The sequence below is a fragment of the Anolis carolinensis genome, chromosome 5, assembly GCF_035594765.1.
Source record: "Anolis carolinensis isolate JA03-04 chromosome 5, rAnoCar3.1.pri, whole genome shotgun sequence".
In the NCBI taxonomy this organism is placed as follows: domain Eukaryota; kingdom Metazoa; phylum Chordata; class Lepidosauria; order Squamata; family Dactyloidae; genus Anolis; species Anolis carolinensis.
In genome coordinates, this window is record NC_085845.1 from 149,201,753 (window position 1) to 149,227,345 (window position 25,593).

Here is a 25,593-nt window from a genome sequence, read left to right on the forward strand (position 1 = left end):
TTATCACATTAATTTACTGCAGATACTTGGTTCAATGTATTTGAAAATCCATTTATTTTCACCTATTGATATGCATGTTTTACACTTGTATATAATACAATATTTTCAGTGTTGGTTGTAAGAATAACACAAAGAAAATAAATGCTGAGAAGCACATTGTAGAATGTTGGCTAAACTGCGGCCAAACTGATAACGGCTACAAAATTACACATTTCTATGTTGTACTGTCCCAACCAAAGGAATTGATTGTAATTTTCAAACTAGATGTTCCCCCAATACACATATGTTAAATCAAAATCTATACATTTTTTTTTCAAAATAGCAAGATAATTTACTGATGCTACATCCAATTTCCTCTCTTTAAAAATTAATGGGGAAAAAACACCTTTCCTGCAAAAGTTTGGATTTGTGTGTAGCAGAATGATACACAATGCATCTCAAATCCATTTCTAACAATCATTAGTTTTCCACTGTCCAATACCATAATACAAGAGAGGTAATTAAATTTCTGTGGAGCAATCTTGTATCAGGTGACAGGACAGAGAGTGCTCAAATTATCCATCTATCATAAAACCCAATTTATTACTAATTAGCCATGTCAGTCACTTGTGGAAAGAATTCACTTTATTTTCAGAGATATCAGTAAGCAGTTCAAGAAACAACGTGAGATTTGGGGCGCAATTATTCCTATTAGGACTCAAGACCATGTAGTCTTGATAGCAATGCACAAAACGAAAGAGTATAAATTTTGTTTTGTCCTCTCCAAAAACAATTTGCAGCATGAATATGGAATGAACAAGAAACAGTCACCACTCTTTGTCTTCCCATTTTCAGATAGCATGGCATATATTAAATGGCATATAAAATTATACATTCTGTAATAACTTAGGGAAAAATGTTTACAGCTGCTTAAGGCATTTTAAACATTAAAGGTTTTCTAAGAAACAACTGATCAAGATTAAAAAATAGATACTGAAATTGAAGGAAATATAAAAAGAATTTCTGGCATAACAAAATGACCACGGAATGATTTTAAGATATCTGGGGTAGCCACAGAAAGCAGTAATGGATGTCAGATTTGAAGAAAAATGTTTTTTTTTCTCTATCAAGAAACTGAGCTGAGTAAACATCTAACTTAAGTATTTAATTAGTAATAAAGTCCAAGCAAGAAACAGCCATTAAAAAAAAAGCAAACTAAAAAGACACATCTGAATGAATATCATTAAATTCCAGATCTGAAAAATTAACATGCATTCCTGGCTACTCTCATAAAGGGACTAGCTAATGTCATTTATTATTTACCACAATCTTTTAGGACCTAATATTAATAAATCAAAGAGTGTACAGGAACATCCATCTTCTTGAAATTATACAAAACAGATACTTTAATAGCATAAAATACTGGGGGAGATGAAAATTCGGTTTTGAACTACCCTTTATTTATCTGAAAGAAGTTGGAGTACCTGGTTAGCTGTCGGGAAACATATCTGACTAATGATACATTCATATATGAATGAGGCGTTCAGATTACTACATGTCAACAATAATGATTAACAATGGATATATATTTCCATTCCTGTAAGAAAAAGAACATCAGTGTATTGAAATATGTAGCCTTGGAGGTTCAGGAGCAGAATACAAATTAAAAGGGTCTAAGCCTGTGCTGTATCAGAGGACAATTTCTGGAACAGTAATTTGATTAAAGCACTGCACAGTCCCAGCTGTAATTGGAATGAAGGACCAGAAAAATGTTGCAGAGGGAAGGGATCAGTCAATTTCATAGACGTCTTTCATAGAGGTGAAATGTCGTAAGTCTCTGTCAAAGATCCAAAGGATTAGGGTTTCTTTGGTGTCCCTTTAGCATCACCTCTGCCTTTTCTTAATCATTTCTTTCTTCAGGTTTGGTATTTTTACAAATGTACACAGTACAGTCCATTGAACTCTTTCCAACAGAAGGTCTGTGAGTCTGACATCCCAGCAATTTTTATTCTATGTTGCCTTCCATAACCATGCATGTTCTTACTGAAGAAATAGCATGTCCCTGTAGGTTCACACCTAGCTTCAGTGATCATACTTAAGTGTTAAAACTTCCTGCTTGGCTGTTTTTAATGTTATCAGTGTTCAATTTGATTTGATTTGCCTTTTACTATCGAGTTATCTGTAAAAAAGAAGAGAAGATCAAATTTAGATATGTAGAACATCAGGTTTATATTAGCATAGATCTCTTTATTAAACCCCTATGTAGAAATGTTGTTCTGAAACATGCAATGCAACTGCAATTGGTTTTAGGAATTCCAAAATACACTCATTCCCTGACCCATGTTTTGTTCAAGCTGAAGCTGGAATGAGCATGAATAAGAAAAACAGATGTTTCATTTGTTAAAGAAACATGCCTGTATGCTACAGGTAGGTTACAGATTAACCATTACATTACTCATTTATTCACCACAAATATTCCATTTGTAATGGGATCTGGTTAATCATATACATTATTCTTAAATTTTGTGCCCAGTACTGTAAAATTCTATAGCAAACCATTGCTTGCTACAACTATAAGACAACTTTCTGTAGCTCACAATTCTAAATATCCATTGGTGGATAATGTTAGGCAGTAATGAATAAATAGGTACATTATGTCAGAGTAATTTGCAGCGCAGCAGTAGTTGGATGGAATCAGTGGAACGTAGAACGAAGAGACATCCAGAGACTTTGGTAAAACTATATACAAGTTTTACTGAAAGCAGTAATAAAGACAAACAGACTTGCAGACAATGGACACAGCACTCAGCAGACAGCACTCGACTCAACTCAGAACAGAACTGAACAGAACAGATCTGATGCAATCAGCAATGCACACACACTTGTGTCTGGACACTCCCCAGTTCCAGCCACACATCAAGGTCATCACAGCTTCTTAGAATTTAACTCTTTCCAGACTATAGTATACTCTGGATGATGCAATCAGTATGCAATACAGACAAGACACAAATTTCATTTAAACACTACCTATACACAAATCCCACATTAACATATTATACCTTGGGGTCAATGATGAGAATTCAAATGGTTTTTGTGAACAAAGGGGAATTAATTTACATTTCTGAATTATACGTTTTCCCATTACACATCACATAGTTCCTCTCCTTCATAAACGTCTCTTTTGCCACATAAAAGGCTAATTCAAAAAATCTCGCAAAAGAAGTTGAAAGAACTTGTCTGGTATCAAATTGGGGTTTAATAAATAATAATAATATTAACAACAACAACAACAACAACTTTATTTTTGTATCCCACCTCCATCTCCCCGAAGGGACTCGGGGCGGCTAACTTGGGGATGAGCCCAATCAAACATAGATTAAAAACATGAATCAGTAAAATTAACAGCATTTAAAGGTAGAGAACTAGTATTCATGGAAAGTTTGTAACTTCTACAAACATTTTGGATGTCTTATTAAAAGAATAGCAAGAAAAATGTAAAAGATATTTGGATCATCTTAAAATTTGTTCCTCAAGACTGACTACTTTTAAAACTGCTTAGATATCTTCTGTTAAAACGAACTCAGAAAAAAAATCATGAACTGAAGCAGCATGATTTTTTTAAAAGAAACTGCACACAATTTGGCACAATAATATTCATCCTCCTCTTCCTTGTATATAAAGCAGCTTTCAAAACTCCACTACCATACTTTCATCCAAACCAACATAAAAACCAAAGGACCACAGAAAAAGAGTACACATGACAGAATATTTCACAGTAATTGGATTGTTTCTCTCTACTCCTGACTTGTATTTAAAACATGAAGAAAAAGAAAACAAAATCTCTGCAGCAAACTTTCAGGACTATTTCTGCTGTGTCAGTAGATGCAATTAATAATCAAGTTAATCCTTGGTATGAAACTTCGTTAAATAATACTCTCTTTTCTCTGGAGGCTTGACCTCCTGGACTGGGCATGGTAATAGTATATCAAGGGAAATCTCTGGTTTTGAAGGGCCATGCTCCTTAATGATGAAATATTCCTTCACCCTCAGCAAAACCATTTGCAAACTGCTCTTTTATCAACTGTGGAGAGAGTGGGGAATAAAGAAAAGATCAAAGGGCTGCTTTAGGAGTTTAGTTGTCTCTTTAACACTTTTGTGTGTCTGATTTTTAAACACATAGAGAGAAAGAGAGCAAAAAAATTGGCATGCTATTTTTTATTTATGCAATGGAAGTTGATAAAGAGAGACACTGAACCAGATGCTGGTTGACTGCAAATCCAAGCATCTAGCCATATTGAGTGGATGTGTCTAGCTACTGCTGTTACAGGGTGAGTACTAACTAGAAAGATGTTTTACAAAACGTATACCCCTGAAGCCTGGATAGTAACCAAATTAATACAAAGTATTCTTACTGTTTAAAATATAACGCAGGAATGTTTGTGTGTTAGCGCACATAATATTAAGAACGCATGACCTTATCTGATGGTCTGCAGGCTCCATTTCCATGCTCTTAGGAAATGGAGCCCCAGGGGAGTGCCACGGAGGCCATCACATGACATAAGGACACTTCCAGTGGGACTTCGTGTTCCTAAGCGCATGGAAACGGAGCCTGAAGAGAGTCTTCAGGAGTCGGGTGTTACCAGACTCCAAGCAACAGAATCCTGGCTAAAGTAGAGAAAGATGGAGAAAGGTGCGGTAATCATTTGGGATGGCTGGTCCTCTCAAAAGATGTGGAAAGATGGGAGGAAATGGGGTAAGACAGTATCCTCCACTTTTCCCTGCCTTCCCCTGCTTTTCCCGCACTCACCTGATGAAGTCCACAGACAGGTGAGTTCCAAGCACGAGGCTACTAGCTGAAAAGCAGGGGGAGGAGGAGGAAGTAAACAAATAGCCAGCACGTAATGAAATAAAAATATTGAAAGGGTTACAACAGGCATGTAGCCAGGGGGGGGGGGCTTGAGGGGCTTCAGCCCCCCCCCCCCAAATTCTCAGGGTGGTCCTATTTAAACTGTTATGTTTATTCATATCATGATCTGATCACCATGCTCAATATATCCCATATGCATGGGGGCATTGGGATAACGATACAAAAGGTTTTCTAGGGCAGATCCTCTCTCACTCAGACTCAGCCCCCCCCCCAAAAAAAACCCCGAAATCCCAGCCCCTCCCAAACCAAAATCCTGGCTACAGGCCTGGGTTACAATATTTATTGGCTAAGTAATCAGAGGGCTGATGCAATCTAATGTTGGCATCTAAAAAACAATTGCTTTGCAAGTGAATTGTCACTGATAAAAAAGTCAGTAGGATCTCTTCTCTGATTGGACAGTAAGAATTCTTTATATTACTAAATTCTAGTGAGGATCTGTCCCTGATTGGGCAGACAGAGGTGAAAGATACTATAAGAGCCAATTCTCACGTAACAAAAGTCAGGCTACTACACTGGTCTTATGACACAGTTCTTATGCTACTATTTTTACTGGCTGGGATATATCCTTAGAGATGCTGGTAAGACAGAGGAAGTTGGAACTTCAGCTGTCAAACAGACAACATTTGTTATCTCTTTAATATAGGCCACAGTCCAACAGACAAACTGCATAAGCATGCTTGTTCTCTTCTGTGCAATAGACAGTTGGAAAATGGTTGCAGCTGCAAAATGTACTGTAGTAATACAGTAAAGTCTCACTTATCCAACATTTGCTTATCCAACATTTTGGATTATCCAACACAGTTTGCCTCCTGCCCCGATCTATAGCTGGTTCTCTAGGCAGCAAGGATTTAACTTTTTATGGATTTAATTTCAGACAATGTTGCTACTGTATGTTCATTTTATGCAATTCTATCTGTATTTATAGTCAATTTGTTAGTAGACATTTTTTTTAGTCAATGTTTTCAATATATTGCGATGTTTTGGTGCTAAATTAATAAATACAGTAATTACTACATAACGTTACCGTGCTTTGGACTGCTTTTTCTGTCAATTTGTTGTAAAACATGATGTTTTTGGTGCTTAATTTGTAAAATCATAATGTAATTTGACATTTAATAGGCTTTTCCTTAATCCCTCCTTATTATCCAACATTTTCACTTATCCAACATTCTGCCGGCCCGTTTATGTTGGATAAGTGAGACTCTACTGTACATGTTGTATGATCAAATATTATGGGACCTTTGTTTATATGCAAGATGAATTTGCACTTTACTGAATGTATTTTTATTTTAGTTTGCTTACTGTTATTATCGCCATTATCATTATTATTACTGTTTTCACTGAGGCCTTAAATGGCTTTCTGCTGCCAGCACTCCTGCTGCTCCACCTGTCCTTTCTTTTTCTTCCTAAGTTTATGCTTGTAGGTCACACACTGTTACTCTAAGTAACATTGGAATACTCCATATTTGCTGCTATCTGGGAACATAAAGCCTAAATTGTGCTGATGGCATCTATCCACTTACCCATTAAGAGAAGAGAAGAGGAGAGCATGGAAGTCAATTTTATTAAAAAATGCAGTTAAATTTTAGGTAATACTCAATCCATCCATGTTATTTACAGGAAGGCTTTTTTTGGATGCTGTGCAAGGTTTCCAACTGAGCAGCTGGAAGGTGCGGTCCTTTGCCAGTTCCCTTCTTTTTTAATAGAAAAACAGAATTTGACAGAGGCACAGCAGCGATTTCAAAACTCCTAGGAGAACTGTAATGTTCCAAATGTGTTCCAATCAATTCCAATCAACTTTTCAATTAATTATTAATACATCTGAAAATTAACTTTTGGTGTTGCTCAGCACTACAGATGGAAAAGGATACAACACTCTAAATATTTATTTGAATTAATTTGTTTCAACTTGGCAAGATGCTACTCCCTTTATACTAATTTTAAAAAAATAGGCTGTTATGTTTTAAATACAAAGAATTAGGCTCTCTTCATTTTCTGTGAACCCAATCTGCAATTACAGTATAATTACTCTGCTATGTAAAGACTTTTTAATTTAAATTTGTGAATCTGCTATGAACTGAGTCTAATTGCATGTGAACAGTTCTATTTTAATATATATATATTAAAACAAAAATGTATAATTAAATCTAAAATAATTTTACACTCAGACAAAGTTGGACACATACAGATTCAGCTTAGTTTAGCTTGCTTCATTTATCACGAGGGGAACATAAGAGGCCCCTAAAGAATAAATCTATCTGATAAAACCACTACGAAACTTTGGTAATGGTTATCATGTCTCCTTTCAACCTTCTCTTCTGCAGGCTAAACATACCCAGTTTTTAAGATGCTCCTCATAGGGTATGGTCTCCAGACCTTTGATCATTTTATTTGCCCTCCTCTAGACACCCTCCAACTTGTCAATATCTCTCTTGAATTATGGTGCCCAGAATTGGACACAATATTCCAGGTGAGGTCGGAGCAAAGCAGAAGAGAGTGGTACCATGACTTCCCCTAATCTAGGCACTATACCTCTTTTGATGCAGCCCAAAATCTCATCAGAGTTTTAGCTGCTGCATCACATTGTTGGCTCATGTTCAACTTGCTGTCCACAAAGACTGCAAGATCTTTTTCATATGTTCTGTTGGTGAGCCAGGCATCACCCATTCTGTATTTTTGCATTTCATTTTTTCTGCCTAAGTGTAGTATCTTACATTTGTCCTTGTTGAAATTCATTTTGTTAGTTTTGGCCCAGCTCTCTAATCTGTTAAAGTCATTTTGAATTCTGATCCTGTCCTCTGGAGTATTAGCTATCCCTCCTAATTTAGTATCATCTGCAAACTTGATAAGAACGCCTTCTAAACCTTCATCTAAGTCAGAAATACAGATGTTGAACAATACTGGGCCCAGGACCGAACCCTATGGCATTCCACTAGTCACTTCTTTCCAGGATGAAGAGGAACCATTGGTGAGCACCTTTGGGTTCGGTCACTTAACCAAATAGAGATTCACTAATTAGAGATCCACCTAATAGTAGTATTGCCTAGCCCACATTTGACTAGTTAGTTTGCAAGTAGATCATGGGGGACCTTGTTGAAGGCCTTACTGAAATCAAGATATGCTACATCCACGGCATCCCCTGCCTCTACCAAACTTGTCACTCTATTGAAAAAAGAGTCTACTGACTATTAGGAATTGTGGGAGTTGGAGTCCAAAACACCTGGAGGGCTCAAATTTGCCCATGCCTGGTCTAGCAAGACTTTTTTTTTTTGAGAAATCCATGTTGACTTTTAGTAATCACTGCATCCTTTTCTAAGTGATTGCAGACTATCTCCTTAATGATCTACTCCAGAACCTTATTGGTATTGATGATGTTTAAATACAACAGAAATGACTCGAACCCTTCCTCAGATATACCTTTCTCTGTAAAATTCTTCTGAACAAGATGTAAACCTCCACATGGGAGGAAAAAAAAAGTGGCAGGAAGAGCAAAATACAGTAGAGTCTCACTTATCCAAGCTAAATGGGACGGCAGAAGCTTGGATAAGCGAATATCTTGGATAATAAGGAGGGATTAAGGAAAAGCCTATTAAACATCAAATTAGGTTATGATTTTACAAATTAAGCACCAAAACTTCATGTTATACAACAAATTGGACAGAAAAAGTAGTTCAATACGCAGTAATGTTATGTTGTAATTTATTGTATTTACGAATTTAGCACCAAAATATTATGATATATTGAAAACATTGACAACAAAAATGGCTTGGATTATCCAGAGGCTTGGATAAGCGAGGCTTGGATAAGTGAGACTCTACTGTATAGGGAAAAATTCTACTCGGCTGCTCCTCTGTTTTACATGTATGTGCACACATAACTATGTACACACATACTTTATTTTTCCTTTCCTTCATAGTACTCAAAATAATTTCCCCCAGTATTTCAGTGACCACGATCCCTGTTACGATACAGATTTAAACAGGTTTGTCTACCAAATAGATTGGCAAAATGTGCCCTACCCCTGATTTGGTACTGCATGTACAAACTGAAATGACTATTGGAATGAGAGGGGAACATAATTTGAGCCAAAAATCTTTGTCTTGTTTCAGTTCATGGTTTAACAAGCACTGGACAATTGTGGCTTTCCAGATTTAGGACTGCAGGTCCTCTCAGTCAACAGAGTCAAAGATGAGATTGCTGAAGTTCAACAATATTTGGAAGGGACCAGTTGCCCAATCAAAGTTTAGTATTTTGTGTGTGCGCATCATCAAGTTGCTGACTGTCTTATGGTGACCCCCACGGATTTCCCATTTTTTTTCTTAGTGGTTTGCCATTGCCTTCCTCTGAAGTACTATGCACAAGAAAAGGTGGTCACTTAGGAACACCCTTGCAAGTACTAACTAGACCTGGTCCTATATACTAATGTCAAAGATCAGGTGGGATTTGATGACTTCAATGTATTTTCTTTTTTTTTCTCACACTTGGAGGGGGAAGGGGAGGAAGTCATATTGCTATGAAAGGAATACTACGCTTCTTGCATGATAAGAGCCACACAGTGTATATCTTAACAATGCGATTTTCTTATTAAAATATTAAGTAAGTGTGGAATCTGCTTGTTGCCAAGAAAAGGCGAATAGATTGAAATCCTTCCCCATCTACTTTATTGTGCTATGTGCTGCTGCTTTTAAACAATAGCCTCCTGTGCCCCAAATATCATTGATGGAGTTGACACGAGGGGCATGAGAGGAAACACAGAACTAGTCAGCAGTATATTAAATTAAAGGGGGTGTCATATCCCCCCTCCAGCATTTGCTTTTTTATGTTCCCATAGGTCTAACATAGCCTCGGGGAAGATATGACTTATCATTATAAGTTAAGTTTACTGTGTCAGCTCTGTTATTTTTTTATTTATTTTTAATACTGTCTGAATACTGTTTATACAAAACATATATAAAATCAAATAAAAAGAAATAAATTAAGAAGAAACACTAATTAAAACTGGAGTACTCATACATTAAAATACTTAATTGGCCCAAAGAATTAAATCCCAATAACTTTGGGCACATGTGCACTGTAGAATTAATGCAGTTTGATACCCCTTTAACTGCAATGACTCAATGCTATTCAATCATGGGAGTTGTATTTTTATAAGGTCTCAGATTTTATCTGCTAAAGACTTCTTGTGCCTCATCAAACTGCAACTCCCAGGATCCCACAACATTGAGCCATGGCAGTTAAAGTAGTGTCACACTACATTAATTTTACCATATAGATACATCCACAGTTTTATTAGATGTGTTTACAAAAAATTCAGATAACAAGCACTTTCTATGAAAGACCCGCTCATGTTTAGTGTTTGATGAAATGAAAAATGACTCTTCTGAGACTGTGCCTGTCACAATATATCTGTGCATTCTTTAAAATCAAAGAAAAAAAGGTATGTTTCCTATGTGACCACTATACACAGCTTGCACCGTGTTATTAAATTAGACTGTTATTAAATTAAAGTGTTAAAGGTTTATAATTCCCACACTTTATATAAGAATCTTTCAGGTAACATCTTTCAAAACAGATGGCAAGCCATACTTTATAGGGAACTTTGAAAGTGGATTGTATGTTTTCCAAAAATAATCAACAATATATTACTTGTGAAAGCAAATGAGATTGTGATAACACTATTCATTGCCTTACAGCCTGATGGAAGAAATTTTACTTCTTGGCTTGGAATATTTAATTCTTTTCTTTTTCATCTGTAACTAAGATCACTAATAGGTTTGCTATGTAAAAATTTCAAAGTGGAGAATATGGTATTAATACAAGCAGTCATGGCCATAGCACATATATAAGATCAAATACTTGATACAAATTTTTTTAAAAACCTGAACTGGGTTGAAAATTATTATGTATTTCATTCTTTTTATTTTAAAGACTTGGTTCATTTCCAAATTCTCATGTGGGGATAATGACAGCAAGCATGGTGTAATAGCTTCTGGATAATGGATCCTGGAAGACCTAGGGGCTCAAGTCTTCACTCAACCATAGAAACCTACTAGATGACTTTGAGCAAGTCACACTCAGAAGAAGGCAAATCTTACTAAGAAAACTCATAATAAGGTCACTGTAAGTCAGAAACAACTTGAGGTCACCTAACAATAACATGTCCTAGGATGGAAATATTATTAACTCAGTGCATATTTTCGTCATCTGTAATTTTTATATAAATTATTAGCAAGTTGTTTTACTTGTCATCAAACATATAAATCAGCTCAGGATATACTTTCCATATGACTCTGAGCACTGAGTATTTTTTTTCTTATGGGAAAAACAATATTATCTTTGTTTTGCACATCACTAAAATGATGCTATTTACTTAACTCTCAAAAGAAAATGTAGATGTTGATGCCTATTACTATGTGCCCTAGAAATTTATCCTCAGTTGCTTTGCAAGTGGCCTAGTAGCAATTTATTGTCTAAACAATTTATGTGTTCTGATGCTTATTTATTCTTACAGACTCGGATAGATTTAGATGGGTTGTTGTTATCCAATTCACTTGGCTGAATGGACAAAGATTTTCATACAGGCTCTTACAGATTACAGAAAATGATACTGAACTTTTCCTGTCTTGAATAGAAGCTCCAAATAATCAGGCTATCTTGGGGTAATTACAGTCCTCTAAACAAAAATATGATCATTTTGGGTTCACCAGCAGCCCTATGCAATATGCAATTTCCCAAGCTGAGGATGTGATTCTCAATCTAGGGTTTTGTTCCTTTCCTAGCTCCTTTCTTCTTCTCAGTTACTGGACCAAATATGAGCATTCTTGACCCAGTTCTCCATTGCTTCTTATTTCTTCTTCCAAGTCTACTTGTAATAATCAATGGGACCAGGAATGACAATTTGTTTAAAAATATCTGTCTGAGAGCCATTATGTCAATTGGAGATTGAGAATGTTCCATATGTGCTTCAGTGGCATGAAGAATACATGAACAGCAGGGTGAAAAAGTCACTGAAGAAAATCAAATGAATTCAGGATAAGTCAAAAAGATGACCAGATAACTACAAACATTTACTATTTACACATCTTCCATATCTCCTACCATGTTGGATTTTACATCTAATGTAAAAAGATATACACATAAAGTACTGCCGTAAGATTATCACATATATTTATAACATGCTATTAATTAAGAGTTCTTGGAGGTCAGTTACTGTGAGATGATGGCCATGGGCCTTTGATTTGGCTCTATAAAAAGCTCAGTGTAAGAATTTCCTTGGCCTGATAATCCTAACCATGTTTAAAGATTTACCAGTAGCCTATCTATAATGATCTCCTAATCTATATTTATTTTGGAGAGTCTTATAAAAGTAGGAGCCCCGGTGGCAAAGTGTGTTAAAGCACTGAGCTGCTGAACTTGAAAGGTCCCAGGTTCAAATCCCGGGAGCGGAATGAGAATTTCCTTGGCCTGATAATCCTAACCATGTTTAAAGATTTATCAGTATCCTATCTATAATGATCTCCTAATCTATATTTATTTTGGAGAGTCTTATAAAAGTAGGAACCCCGGTGGCGAAGTGTGTTAAAGCACTGAGCTGCTGAACTTGCAGACCGAAAGGTCCCAGGTTCAAATCCCGGGAACGGATTGAGTGCCCGCTGTTAGCTCCAGCTTCTGCCAACCTAGTAGTTTGAAAACATGCCAATGTGAGTAGATCAATAGGTACCACTCCGGTGGGAAGGTAACGGCTCTCCATGCAGTCATGCCGGCCACATGACCTTGGAGGTGTCTATGGACAACACCGGTTCTTCAGCTTAGAAATGGTGATGAGCACCAACCCCCAGAGTCAGACATGACTGGACTTAACGTCAGGGGAAAACTTTACCTTTATAAAAGTAGGTTGTACTCAATTAACTCAGCAATGGAGAGAAGAGGGCAGAATCATGCCTTTTCATATGGGCTTATGTAAAAGCAAGCTGCTGTAATCTTTCCAAGCTGGTATTCTTCTGCATTAATAACATTTGTCATCTTGAGTTCTGATACCATTTGGTAATGTGTATCCCAGTTTTCATCTGTGAACTGTTGGAGGGTATGTAATCTTCTTAAATAAAACTAGGGTCAGCGAAAACATTTGACATCACAAACTTGAGACCTCATCACACAGGCGAAATTGCCCGTTCTATCACAGTCCAACGTCACTTCAGGCACAGAGCCCGCCAAATCCTATCACATAACATAGATTCTGGTGGGGCTCCATGCCTGGCATGTAAGAGGCATTTCCAGGAACATGGGAGGCTTCCTGTGTTCAATAGAGAAACACAGGGGGAAGCCCGGTGGTGACGCTTTCCCCCATGGGATGAGGTAAGGGGTGAACAGGGTGCAGAGTGACGGGTTCCCCCTTCCCATCAGATTTGCCACAATTCATGGTGAATAACCCCCGCTATCACCCAGCTTAGTGACCTCAATGTGATGAGATCCCTACTCATCCTAAGCAGGCCTAGATCTAATAAGACTCCTCTTGGAAAGTATTTGGAAACTTTGTGAATGCCCCTTAAGCTTCATCATGCAAGAAAGTATGCTATGTAAAGCTTAATCAGCTGCTTTCTTCTATTTAGTATCTCTTTTGAGGGCATTAAACATTAGAGCTAAACTTTATTATACCATTTCTCAGTACTGTTGCTTCTGTACTTCTCCAATCTTTTAAAGCCCTGAAGTATTACAGATTAAATGAATGCAGTTTGGCCCCACTTTAACTGTCCTGGTTCAATACGATGCAATCCTGGGAATTGTTGTTTGGAGAGGCACCAGCACTCTTTGGCAGACAAAGCTAAAACAACAACCCCAATGATCCCATAACATCAAGCAATGGCAGTTAAAATGGTATCAAACTACATTAATTCTACAGTGTAGATGTACCCCTTAGTTAAAAAGACCAAATATTCTAACTCAATGTTAGACAAACAAAATGATAAAAAAACCATACTTTTAACAAGGTCAAAATGCCTTAGGAAATCAATAAAAATACAGTAGAGTCTCACTTATCCAACACTCGCTTATCCAACGTTCTGGATTATCCAACACATTTTTGTGACCAATGTTTTCAATACATCATGATATGTTGGTGCTAAATTCGTAAATACAGTAATTACAACATAACATTACTGTGTATTGAACTACTTTTTCTGTCAAATTTGTAGTATAACATGATGTTTTGGTGCTTAATATGTAAAATCATAACCTAATTTGATGTTTAATAGGCTTTTCTTTAATCTCTCCTTATTATCCAACATATTCGCTTATCCAACATTCTGCCGGCCTGTTTACGTTGGATAAGTGAGACTCTACTGTACTTTAACGGAAAGGAAAAAAAGTAGCATAATTCAGATCAGGAAAAACTCATAATGAAGTGAGCAATCACAAGTTCATCTGATCTGTTCTACAGCTTGGATGTTAAGAACCCAAACACAAAAGGGTGGGAAGTGGTGAGAAAAGAAAGTTACAGAGCAAAATGAAAAGGCTTCACTTTGCAGATTTTGCTCGTCTTAAAATGGAATGGGGAAGATGTTACATAAATAACAGTTTCAGAAGAGGCTTTAAACATGCCATCACTCTACCTCAATTCACTGAATTTAAAGCAGGCTTCAGACAAGAGTTACTTAGGTAACACTGTGCTGGGCAGAAAAATCCACAAGCATAGAAAAGCTTCAAAAATATAAAGCTGTGTATTATTTGGTTCCATCTCTAGCTTTTGCTGAAATGCATAGACAGAGGGACATCATAAATTAGGAATAAGGGAGATAAGTAGACTGCTCATTCCAGCATCAGTTACAGAGAATACCCTTTGCCATTGCATACCCTTCTTATTCCATTATTTTCAGCACTGCTTAGATATGGCTCGTTTTGAGCCAAGTGTGATGCCTGTTTAATATATTAAAGAGTGCCTTTCCCACAAAACAGAGCAACTTTTGCAGCATATATAAGTCAAGCATTAAAAGGAAGGACTTCCAGGTTAGAGATAAAGATTTCCAGAAAGTCTGTGCATCTATATTTATTTTGAATAATGGTTCAACATCACTTTTTGAACTGTGAGAAGGGTTAATACCATCAAACCCAACATTCAAAGCAAAGAGACATGTCTTCTATAATCAAAAATTACATTTAAAAGGAGCAACAGGTCTTGGTTTGAACAGAAACGAATAGCTAGGAAACCAGAATTTTTTTTGCAACAGGCTAAGGTATTGTATTTTCCTTCATATCAGTGTAGTTCCTTGAAAAAATAAATCAATATACATATAGAAAGGCCCATTCATTAAAGTGTGGACCAGGGCATATAAATCCCCAGAGACTGGTCTAAACCAGAGTCTGATTAGATTCAGGGAAGCAATGCAAAAATTGCTGCTGGCTCCTAATGAACATTCACTGTGACATTGGTATTCTGGATGCCTGCCTGCATATTCTACTGTAACTTAATATAAGAGCAGCAGTATTCACTTAAGCATACATGTTTACACTATGTAAACAGACCTGGATGAAATGGGAGAATTACACATGCTTATCTATTAGAACTGCATAAATATTTCTGTATATTATATCCACATTTTAGACATTGTATAACTCAAACAGAACACCTTATGATGGAAACTGTACAATAAGAGACTGTTAACAGTCAAAATTCACTTGACACCCGTCTATTTTAGTGCACCAATCCCAGCAAAGTGATATCGGTTATAACCCAAATCTCTGTGAAATGCAACATCTCTTTGACAAGAGACAGAGGACATGCATAAAAATGTGGACAACAATGGCTAACGGTTACTGTAAAATGATATTCTGCCCTAAGGTGTCTTTCTAATGGGGATCAACATTTGAGAATAAATGGTGCCTTACACAGAATTAACATCAAGTACTTTCTATGGGGAGCCCATGGTGGTGCAGTGGATTAAACCAATGAGCTGCTGAAATTGCTGACCAAAAGGTCGGCGATTTGAATCTGGGGAGTGGGGAGCTCCTGCTGTTAGCCCCAGCTTCCGCCAACCTAACAGTTCAAAAACATGCAAATGTGAGTAGATCAATAGGTGCCGCTCCGGCAGGAAGGTAACAGTGTTCCTTGCAGTCATGCCGGCCGCATGACCTTGGAGGTGTCTACTGACAACTCAGGCTCTTAGGCTTAGAAATTGAGATGTGCACCAACCCCCAGAGTTGGACACAACTAGACTTAATGTCAGGGGAAAACTTTTACCTTTACTTATTTTCTATGGCAGGATCCCAGTTATGGAATTTCCTCCCAAATTAGGTGAGACCACTATCATTCCTGATCTTAAATGGAGAATAACTATATTCTCTTTTCTCTTAATTTTTAACGGTTTCTAATATATAATTTTAGGTTATTCAGATCCTTTTGATTTTATTAATAATAATAATAATAATAATAATAATAATAATAATAATAATAATAATAATATCCCACTTTTCTCCCTCACGGGACCCAAAGCGGCTTATGACATATAAAAATTATATAAACAACAATCCAAATACTGTACATCAGTAATAAGTATAAAATATCATAAAATAAACAGTTTTAAAACAGTAATAATATACATTCACATATACATTCACATTCTTGTCGCATCATATTGCACTTGTTCTAAAAAATTAAAACTTTGGAATATATAAATAAAATAAATAATAAAAAATTAAAAGAAATTTGGCTTCATTTCATCCTATTATGTAAACCAATTTGGGGTGGCTTTCAAGGGCAATAAGCAATATAAAAATAATTTTGTGAATTTACAAAATATATAAGAAGACAGTACAATACATACAATTCTTCTAGAACTATGGAAACCTGTGCTTTTACTCACCTGGTGCTCTCCGAGTAATAAACCAAGGCTGGAACATCTTTTTTCCAGGAGTGTTTTTGACTCTTCACGCCTCAGCACACCTTCTGGCCTTTCCTGAGAATCCAACCAACATTAGGATTCATCACAACTATTGCTCCAAACGTGGAGCCAGAGTATTGTGTGTGTGTGGAATAATCAAAAATTGTCATCAGGCACAGCAGAAATCTCCTTGTTCTTGAAGGTTTTACACGTTTGCCTAAAAAACAAACACATGTCAGATACTAAAATGAGTTGGATAATACAAAACTAGGATAAGTGGCAAAACAGTTTGCACATAAGGAAACAAATACACCATGCCTTTATATATTTATACATGTTTGGCTTTCTGTATGTAAATCTCTCCGAGTCCACTCAGGGAGAGAGGGCGGTTATTATTATTATTATTATTATTATTATTATTATTATTATTATTATTATTATTAAAATGAGTACAAAATTACCAAGAGGCATGTTAAATAAGATGTTATTCTTCCACCTTAAACTGAAATAAACCAATTCATCCATTAAATATTTATGGCTGATTAATTATTGAATATTTCTCTGCAAATAATGCTGGTTTAAAGTAGGATTGGCTTATAAATCCAAATTACTATTACTTTTCTGCAAGGGCCGAGGGATCAACCAAGTCGTGGATAAGTCCCAAGAAAAGTAATGGCTTTTATTTATTTGAGAAGAAATATATCCCACCTTTATACACATATATGGCATAAAACAGCCATAAAACAGAGCAAAACCCCACATCATTATAAGAAAAGCAATAACATTACAGACAGGAGCAGCAGATACAACTGAAATGATCTATTAAAAACCTGAAACTAGTAAGATGAACACAGTCTAAATAAATAGGATTTACATGATGATTACATAGATATGTGCCCCATTTTGCTCAGTTGGGCTGAGTAGTAGATATAGCTGCAGCCAACTTTTGGTGCAATGTAGCGAAAGCATGGACAATTAATGAATAATGTTAGGCTTGTGTGTGCTTCATGCCTAGTACCAGAAGCAAATTAAATACCCTCCCTTTATCCCAACTACTACTATCCAGGTCTCAGTGATACAGAAGAGACAGCAATATCTCTTCCCCACTGTAATTCCCTTTTCCTTGTGTATCCTACCATTTGGATGCCTCCGGGAAAGGCTTGACAGGCCTCGTATTTTGAGGCCTGTCTGGAAGGTCCCTTAAAATTAACTATCCTAAAATAAATTATTTGAAAGTGCAATCATGAAAACCCAATGAATATATCCTTCTAATTAAAATAAAGTGACCATGTTGTCCATTAGGCTTTCCAAAATTTGGTCATTGTATGCTCAAATGTTTCTCAAATGGACTCTATGTAGAGTTATGAAGCTTATGGGAAAATGTTGGAAAATAACAAGGAATAGTGGGGACAACTGTTGCTTTCCTTCAAGTCATTTCCAACTTATAGCAACCCTAAAGCAATCCTACCATAGGCATTTCACGATAAGATTTAGCCTTCTTCTGAGGCTCAGGGAATGTGATTTGTTAGGTCACTCAATGGTTTTCTATGGCTGAGTGGGTAGAGTTGCAGTCTATCTTTCAAACCACTATATCAGGCTGGTTGTCTTTATTACTGGATACATTAAATAGACATACTTCCTATACTGTCTATATTAGATTGGTAATATGCAGACTCCAGGACTGTTTTTGAAGGTGTCAACTTCTTTAGCCCCCTTAGACCATTCTTTTTCTGGCCAAAAAAAGAAGGTGACTAACCACGTCTTGAGACATCTTGAAACTTCTGGGAACAAAATGAAACATTATTTTTCAAAATAGTGGATTTCAAGACAGCTCTGTTTTGGGTTTTGTTTGGTTTTGTTTTGGGGAAGGAGGAATATTTTGTTTTGTCCAGCTCTTTGCATCTCTATCTCGTGAAAATCTGGAGGGACCTAAGCGTAGAATTTTAGCACCTAGTCCCTCTCTCAACTTTTAGGCATCTCTGCTTTCTATCAATGTTAAGGACTTAATCACTTTCAGACATGGTAGGCTACCCTCCAAAATCTGATCAGCATGACCATTAATAACTGCAATTTGGAAATAATATATGTGTCATGTTTTATCTTAGAGACTTAGTTGAACAGTATATTCAGAAGGACAATTCTATCTGTGATGGTAACATGACCTGCAATTGGATCTATAAAATAAATACTACGGCATTTTAACTAAAAGTAATGAAGGTGAGATAATATTTACTGACAAATTAGTTGACATTTTCAGGGGAAATGCTGCCATTATGTCATCACAAATGGATCTAAAGAATTACAAATATTTATACAGAATATCTTTGATCTCTTTGCTGACAAGAAAAGGTCATAAAAGGATTCAAAAGAAAGGCACTAAAAATGCCCATTGTCTAATTGTTCAAAGACAGTATGATTAATTGCTACCTCAAAGTATTCCCAACACTGCATATGAGCCTTCCTTCTTCACATCACAGATAAAAATGACTTTAGGGAACAACTAGTTCTTCCTGATACTCACTGTTATTAGAGCTACACTATTGCATTCCAAATTAATATATTGCAAAATCCAGAAATTGGTGTACATTAAAATGGTTAGAATCACAGAACTATAGAATAACAGAGTTGGAAGAGACCAAATGGATCATCTAGTCCAACCCCCTGCCATGCAGGAAAAGCACAATCAAGACAGCCTGACAGATGGCTACCCAGTCTCGGTTTAAAAGTTTCCACCACACTCCGAGGCAGAGAGTTCCACTGTTGAACAGCTCGTACAGTCAGGAAGTTCTTCCTAATGTTCAGGTGGAATCTCCTTTCCTGTTATTTGAACCCATTGCTCCAAGTCCTAGCCTTCAGGACAGCAGAAAACAAACCTATTCCCTCTTCCTTATCACTCTCTTTCACATATTTATACATGGCTATCCTGCCTTCTCTCAACCTTCTCTTCTGCAGGCTAAACATACCCAGTTCTTTAAGATGCTCCTCATAAGGCATGGTTTCCAGACCTTTGATCATTTTAGTCGCCCTCCTCTGGACACCTTCCAGCTTGTCAATATCTCTCTTGAATTGTGTTGCCCAGAATTGGACACCTTATTCCAAGTGAGGTCTAACATCTTTTAGCTATCTAATCTGTTAAGGTCCTTCTAAATTCTGATCCTGTCCTGAGTATTAGCTATCCCTTCTAATTTAGTGTCATCTGTAAACTTGATAAGAATACCCTCTAAACCTTCATCCAAGACATTAATAAAGATGTTGAACAGAACTGGGCCCAGGACCAAACCCTACAGCACTACACTAGTCACTACTTTCCAAGATGAAGAGGAACCATTGGTGAGCACCCTTTGGGTTCTGTCGCTTAACCAATTACAGATCCACCTAATAGTGGTATTGCCTAGCTCACATTTGACTAGTTTGCTTCTCTAAAGATCATGGAGAACCATGTCAAAGGCCATACTGAAATCAAGATATGCTACATCCACAGCATTCTCTGCATCTATGAAGCTTATAACTCAATCAAAGAAAGAGATAAGATTAGTCTGGAATTACTTGTTTTTGAGAAATCTATGTTGACTTTTAGTAATCACAGCATTCCTTTCTAAGTGATTTCAGACTACCTCCTTAATGACCTGTACATGTTCATGGTGCTCACTATAACCTGCAATGTCACTGGGGAGAGGCCATTGGTGTCTCCTGAGTCGACTGTATTAGAATAATCATCCCACTCCTCTGCAATATATGATAATGCAAAAGCTTAAAAAAAGGCCTAAAAAAGAAGCACTGCTGCTAGTTATTTCCTTCTGTTTAGAGTCCTAGGGCAAGATACTGAAAGGTTAGAGTTTTTCAAATCATGTACTTAAAAAACAAGCATGCACCTTAATGATGTCATTTGAACTGTTTTAAGTAATAATTGTTTTATTGTATATTGTTGTCATATTTTCTTGTTTGACTATTGCAAGCCTGCCCGAATCCCTTCAGGGAGAGGGGTGGGGTATAAATTATTATTATTTTTTTTTTTTAGTGGGAGCTATAGCTGTTTATGGAGGCAGGAGCTTGTCTGTGTAAGTGGACACACATGCATATTTTCACTTTTATTATGTGTATAGATTGATAAACATTCTTCAAGGTATTTCCAGCTAAGGGATTAGTAAAGGTAAAGGTTTTCTACTGACATTAAGTCTAGTTGTTTCCGATTCTGGGAGTTGGAGCTCATCTCCATTTCTAAACCGAAGAGCCGGTGTTGTCCATAGACACCTCCAAGGTCATGTGGCTGGCATGACTGCATCGAGCGCCGTTACCTTCCTGCCGGAGTAAGTAAATGTGATTGACTCACATTTGCATGTTTTTGAATTGCTAGGTTGGCAGAAGCTGGGGCTAACAGGGGGAGCTCACCCTGCTCCCTGGATTTGAACCACTGACCTTTCAGTCAGCAAGTTCAGCAGCTCAACAGTTTAACCCACTGCGCCACCAGGAGCTGGAATTAATCTTTATCATTGTACTTCCATTTAAAACCACCAAAATCAAAGCAACAGCATTACAAGTATCTAAAATAGAGGTGTAGCTATAGAGACCAATAACAAGTTTAACCTCTTACTGGCCAATTCTATTAGGTGAGCTCATTTCATGTGTGTAGAGTTCCCAGAAGGAGCAGGTGGACAGCCATGCAAGGAGAGCACCCATGCTTCTCTGTAGCTGGTTTTTATTACAGTAACAGTTTTATTTAAACTGTTAACCAGCCTTTAGTGAGTCGCTTTATGTTGCTTCCTTACTTGTCACTGTTACCTTTTCTTCTCCTTTGTCATCTCTGATGAAATGACAGAGAAAAACCAATTGCTGCAGAGAATGCAATTTCACCTATAAGGAAGAAATATGCTTGCTTTGCATTTTCAATGAAATTCAGTCTGAAACATTCAACAGCCTTCAACAGTCAAACATAAAAAACCCCTGTCACTACGATATGTCCCAAAAAATCACTTACATGCCATGTAAACAAGGACATACACAACTTTAATCAGAGCCTTGGCTTTCTTGAACCTTTATCATTCCCTTGTCTGTGATTAATTCTTGTTTTATGTAAGCACTTTGGAGAAATAATTGGGCCTTGCCTAGGTCTTGTAAAGCCATCCACATGCTTTAGTGTTGAATAAATAGCATTCAATGGCCTTAACTTAGTGCTGCAAGTAGAAAAGATTGTGACAGTTCACAGATATGCTATATGGAGCTAATAAATCTTGACGGAATGATGGCCATGAAGCAATGGGGAACTTAACACACCTAAGAACTATTGCCTAGTTTGGTTGGGATGTGAAGATTCAGATATAGGGGGAAAGTTCTCGAGATGGGGTGAATGGGTGCATGAAGGTGAAGAAGAAGTGATGTATTAGAAAAATGTAAGAGTAATGATACAAGTAGCCTGGGAATGGGTGTATGAAGCTGAAGAGGAAGATATTTGTTAGAAAAATGTAAGAATAATGAGACAAGTAGCCTGGAAATACTATCTTATTCCAAAAATAACAATAGAATAGTATCTTTATTTGGCTCAGCTGGAATTTCATAAACTAGTCAGCATGCTTTCAATTTCGGGCTGGCTGTTAAGCAAAACAGACTACTTTCCCCAAGCATAACATCAAAATTTATTTCCAGATAAAGTTGATGTAACAGCCAAGATCTCTTAAATGTTTAACTTTCAATCTGTTTCGGAGCTCAGCTAAAAGCACAGAGTTTGCCTGCAAAGCCATAAACCTTTTGGTGCTAGGATTGATGAAAGACCGCTTCCTCCTCTATGAGCAGCCTGGGATTTCAGCAAGATTTTCAAAAAGTGGCTTTTCTCGGCATCTACTTTTCTGCCCTGGACATGGACTTTATCTACACATGATACAATCATGGACTGTATGCTGTCTTCTCTTCTAATGTACCGCCTAATAAATGTGAGTAATATTCCAGACTGAGATACCATTCCACATCATTCTTTTTGTAATCTTCAAATTGCTTTGATTGGAATTCTCCCTTGAAATAAGCAATTGCTATTCCATCTTAGATCACTTGAAAATGTCACCTGGAACATGAGAGATATTTCACTGACCTTCTTATGTTCTAGCCATCCTTTTTGTATTGTCCTACAGAATCTCATCTATCGCTAACACTGATTCACAGGCTGAATACTTGCTTTCAAGATGAATGACACTCCACAACAAATCTTTGCTTAATCTGAACTACAGCCCTATTTCTGAGGAGAAATTGAGAAAGCAGGAAGACTCAAAGGGAAGACGCTAGCAGGAGAGCGATATTTCAAACTTTTTTTAACCAGCACAGACAGCAGCACTTGTCCTATTTTCCTCCTCTTTGCAGCTGCCTGAAGTGCTTATGCATCTGTTGTAATTCAGAGGACAGATCATCAACCGATATAGCTGCTTCATTGACGCTAATATCGGCCTTGGTTTCAAGATAAATTCCAGCTCGATATCCAGGGACTCATTCTCAGCCCTACAGTATTGTGTCTCCTTATCCATCCTTTCCCCCACTTTTCCTCAGCTGGCAGGCAACTAAGTAGAATCAGTACTAGCAGAACAAATGGGGATCATGAGAGCTATAACAACAATTGCCGGCTCCAGATGATTATATTAATCTTACAAATTATCATAGTCTCTGTAATAGTCTTTTTTGGGGATATATCAATTCACAACCATTTTGGCAACTACTGCAATGTTCAAGTTTCTTTTCAGATACAATTCAGGCTCACACAGAGAATTCTACTCTCATTTTATCTAATCTCTTTCAGCTATTGGATGAAGGCCAGGTATCCCATCAGGGCAGAAGTGCTATATATACTTGCTCAGGTGTTAAGTCAAATTGAACTCAGCAGGGGTTACTTCGGAGTAGACACACAGAAACCTAAACTACTTCGGCACTATCTGTCAGGTAATATTTGAAAGAATACATTGGCAGGAGCAGATGAGCAATACTGCCTCGCATGGAAAATAATCTTGGAGTTCTCATTTTTTCTTTCACCTACAGCAGTGTTTCTCAACCTGGGGGTTGAAACCGCTGGGTGGGGTTGCGTGGGGGGTTTCAGAGGCGTCACCAAAGACCATCATAAAGCACATATTTCTGATGGTGTTTGGAACCCAAATCCTTCCAGTATTTGCTGTTTAGTCATGGGGATTGTGTGTGGGAAGTTTGGCCTAATTCTATCATTGGTGGGGTTCAAGGGGCTTTTTGATTGTATGTGAACTATAAATCCCAGCAACTGTAACTCCCAAATGTCAAGGTCTATTTTTCCCAAACTCCAGTGTTCACATTCTGATATATTGAATATTTGGTGCCAAGTTTGGTCCAGATCCATCATGGTTTAGGTCCACAGTGCTTTCTGGATATAGGTGAATTACAACCCCAAAACTCAAGGTTAATGCCCACCAAACTCTTCCAGTATTTTGTGTTGGTCATGGGAGTTCTGTGTGCCACGTTTGGTTCAATTCCATTGCTGGTAGAGTTCAGAATGCTCTTTGATTGTAGGTGAACTATAAATCCCAGCAACTACAACTGACAAATGACAAAATCAATCCACCACCACCACGCACCCCAACCCCACCAGTATTAAAATTTGGGTGTATTGGGTATTTGTACCAAATTTGGTCCAGTGAATGAAAATACATCCTGCATGTCAGATATTTACATTACAATTCATAACAGTAGCAAAATTCCAGTTATGAAGTAGCAACGAAAATAATTTTATAGTTGGGGGTTACCACAACATGAGGAACTGTATTAAGGGGTCACTGCATTAGGAAGGTTGAGAACCACTGACCTACAGTGAGGCCCTATCTGCACTGCCAATACAATCCAGATTATATGCTTTGAACTGGATTATATGGCAGTATAGACTCATATAATCCAGTTCAAAGCAGATCATCTGGGATCAGATACTGGATTACATGGCAGTGTAGATCCAGCCTAACTGGTAGAAGTTGCCATATAATTCAGGAAGCTTGTAATAGTGATATACTCTGCCCATTTTGAGTGCACAAACCTCATCCTTTTCTGATATGAACTCACACTTCCAACCTAATTAAATAATACTCGATTAGATTTTTTTTTTGTTTTTTCAAGTTAGTTTGTTTTTTGAATGCCAGTTTCTTTTCTCTAACCCATTCTTTCATTTGTCAGTGCTGGTCCTACTTTTACCTTTCCTCAAAATGAAAGTTAAAACGAACAACAAACCAGAAGATGCTTATATGCATAATAGAACATACTTTTCGTTGGCCTACAATTTGTGATCCATCCCACCAGCCAAGTTGAAGACAACTATTCTTATAGTAAGATCTGAGTAGTGCTCACAAGCGGTCGCATGTGATATTTCTTTCCAGAATGACACAGATAGCTTTGATCTAGTGCCTTCTAATTCTTGTAATAATTACTTCCCAGAAAGAATTATTACTTCTCAGAAAGTAATAATTACTTCAGAATACTACTATTCTGAAATGAAATAGTCCTGAATAAAAAGGAAACCATAGAAACTGTTATTATACAATGCAGAATCTTTATACACATCTTTATTAAGTACAAAATCATAAAGATCTTAGAAAAATATTATGAGAGGGCAGCAAGTATAAAACTGTATATTAATGTCATACATAAACATCTATGAATTCCATTTTACAAGCCAAAAGAGGTTATTCACATTTTTATACACTGCTGAGTATTTTTAGTTTCTTAATAACTCAGTTTCTTTTAGTTTTTATTCTAAATGTTGCTCTCACTTGAAAAAATGAAGAATGTGAGAAATTCTGGTAATCTTTTTTAAGTCCAAAGAATTTATGC

The 25,593-nt window shown here is 37.0% G+C and overlaps 1 protein-coding gene across 1 annotated transcript in view; it reads right to left on the reverse strand.

Annotated features, from left to right (window-relative positions):
• Positions 1 to 30: 30 nt before the first annotated feature.
• tafa2 (TAFA chemokine like family member 2) overlaps positions 31 to 25,593 on the reverse strand; it is a 204,956-nt gene continuing 179,393 nt past the window's right edge. Inside the window, exons 5-6 of the mRNA XM_008111087.3 lie at positions 16,762 to 16,996; positions 31 to 2,158 (exon numbers count right to left, since the gene is read on the reverse strand). Coding sequence (XP_008109294.1) covers positions 16,985 to 16,996 — 12 coding nt within the window. The 3' untranslated portion in view covers positions 31 to 2,158; positions 16,762 to 16,984. The remainder of the gene's footprint in view (positions 2,159 to 16,761; positions 16,997 to 25,593) is intronic.